Here is a 298-nt window from a genome sequence, read left to right on the forward strand (position 1 = left end):
TTCCTAGAAAAAGGGAGAAAGGAAAAAAAAATAGTTACCCTAACGCTAAAGAAACAACCATTACACCAAACCTATTCAAAACTAACAACATAGATTACAATACCTTAAGAGGTCCTTAAATAAACACTTAACACCGTGCTTGATATCCCTGACTCACCCGTAGTTTACACCCGTTTCGTCTTTAATTCTCAGGGAGACGACAGAACCGAAGACCTTCAATGTACAGCCGTTCACTACAGACGAACCAGAGGAATTTTCCTACCCACAGTATGACAAAAGGTACTCTGCTTTGCCCTGG

The 298-nt window shown here is 40.6% G+C and overlaps 1 protein-coding gene across 2 annotated transcripts in view; it reads left to right on the forward strand.

Moving 5' to 3' along the window:
- Window positions 1–298, forward strand: part of LOC119589498 (actin-like) — an 11607-nt gene that overhangs the window by 8053 nt on the left and 3256 nt on the right. For both annotated transcript variants that reach the window (XM_037938097.1, XM_037938098.1), the window contains one exon: window positions 193–279. In XM_037938097.1, coding sequence (XP_037794025.1) covers window positions 193–279 — 87 coding nt within the window. The remainder of the gene's footprint in view (window positions 1–192; window positions 280–298) is intronic.

This window comes from Penaeus monodon, chromosome 25 (genome assembly GCF_015228065.2).
Source record: "Penaeus monodon isolate SGIC_2016 chromosome 25, NSTDA_Pmon_1, whole genome shotgun sequence".
NCBI lineage: Eukaryota > Metazoa > Arthropoda > Malacostraca > Decapoda > Penaeidae > Penaeus > Penaeus monodon.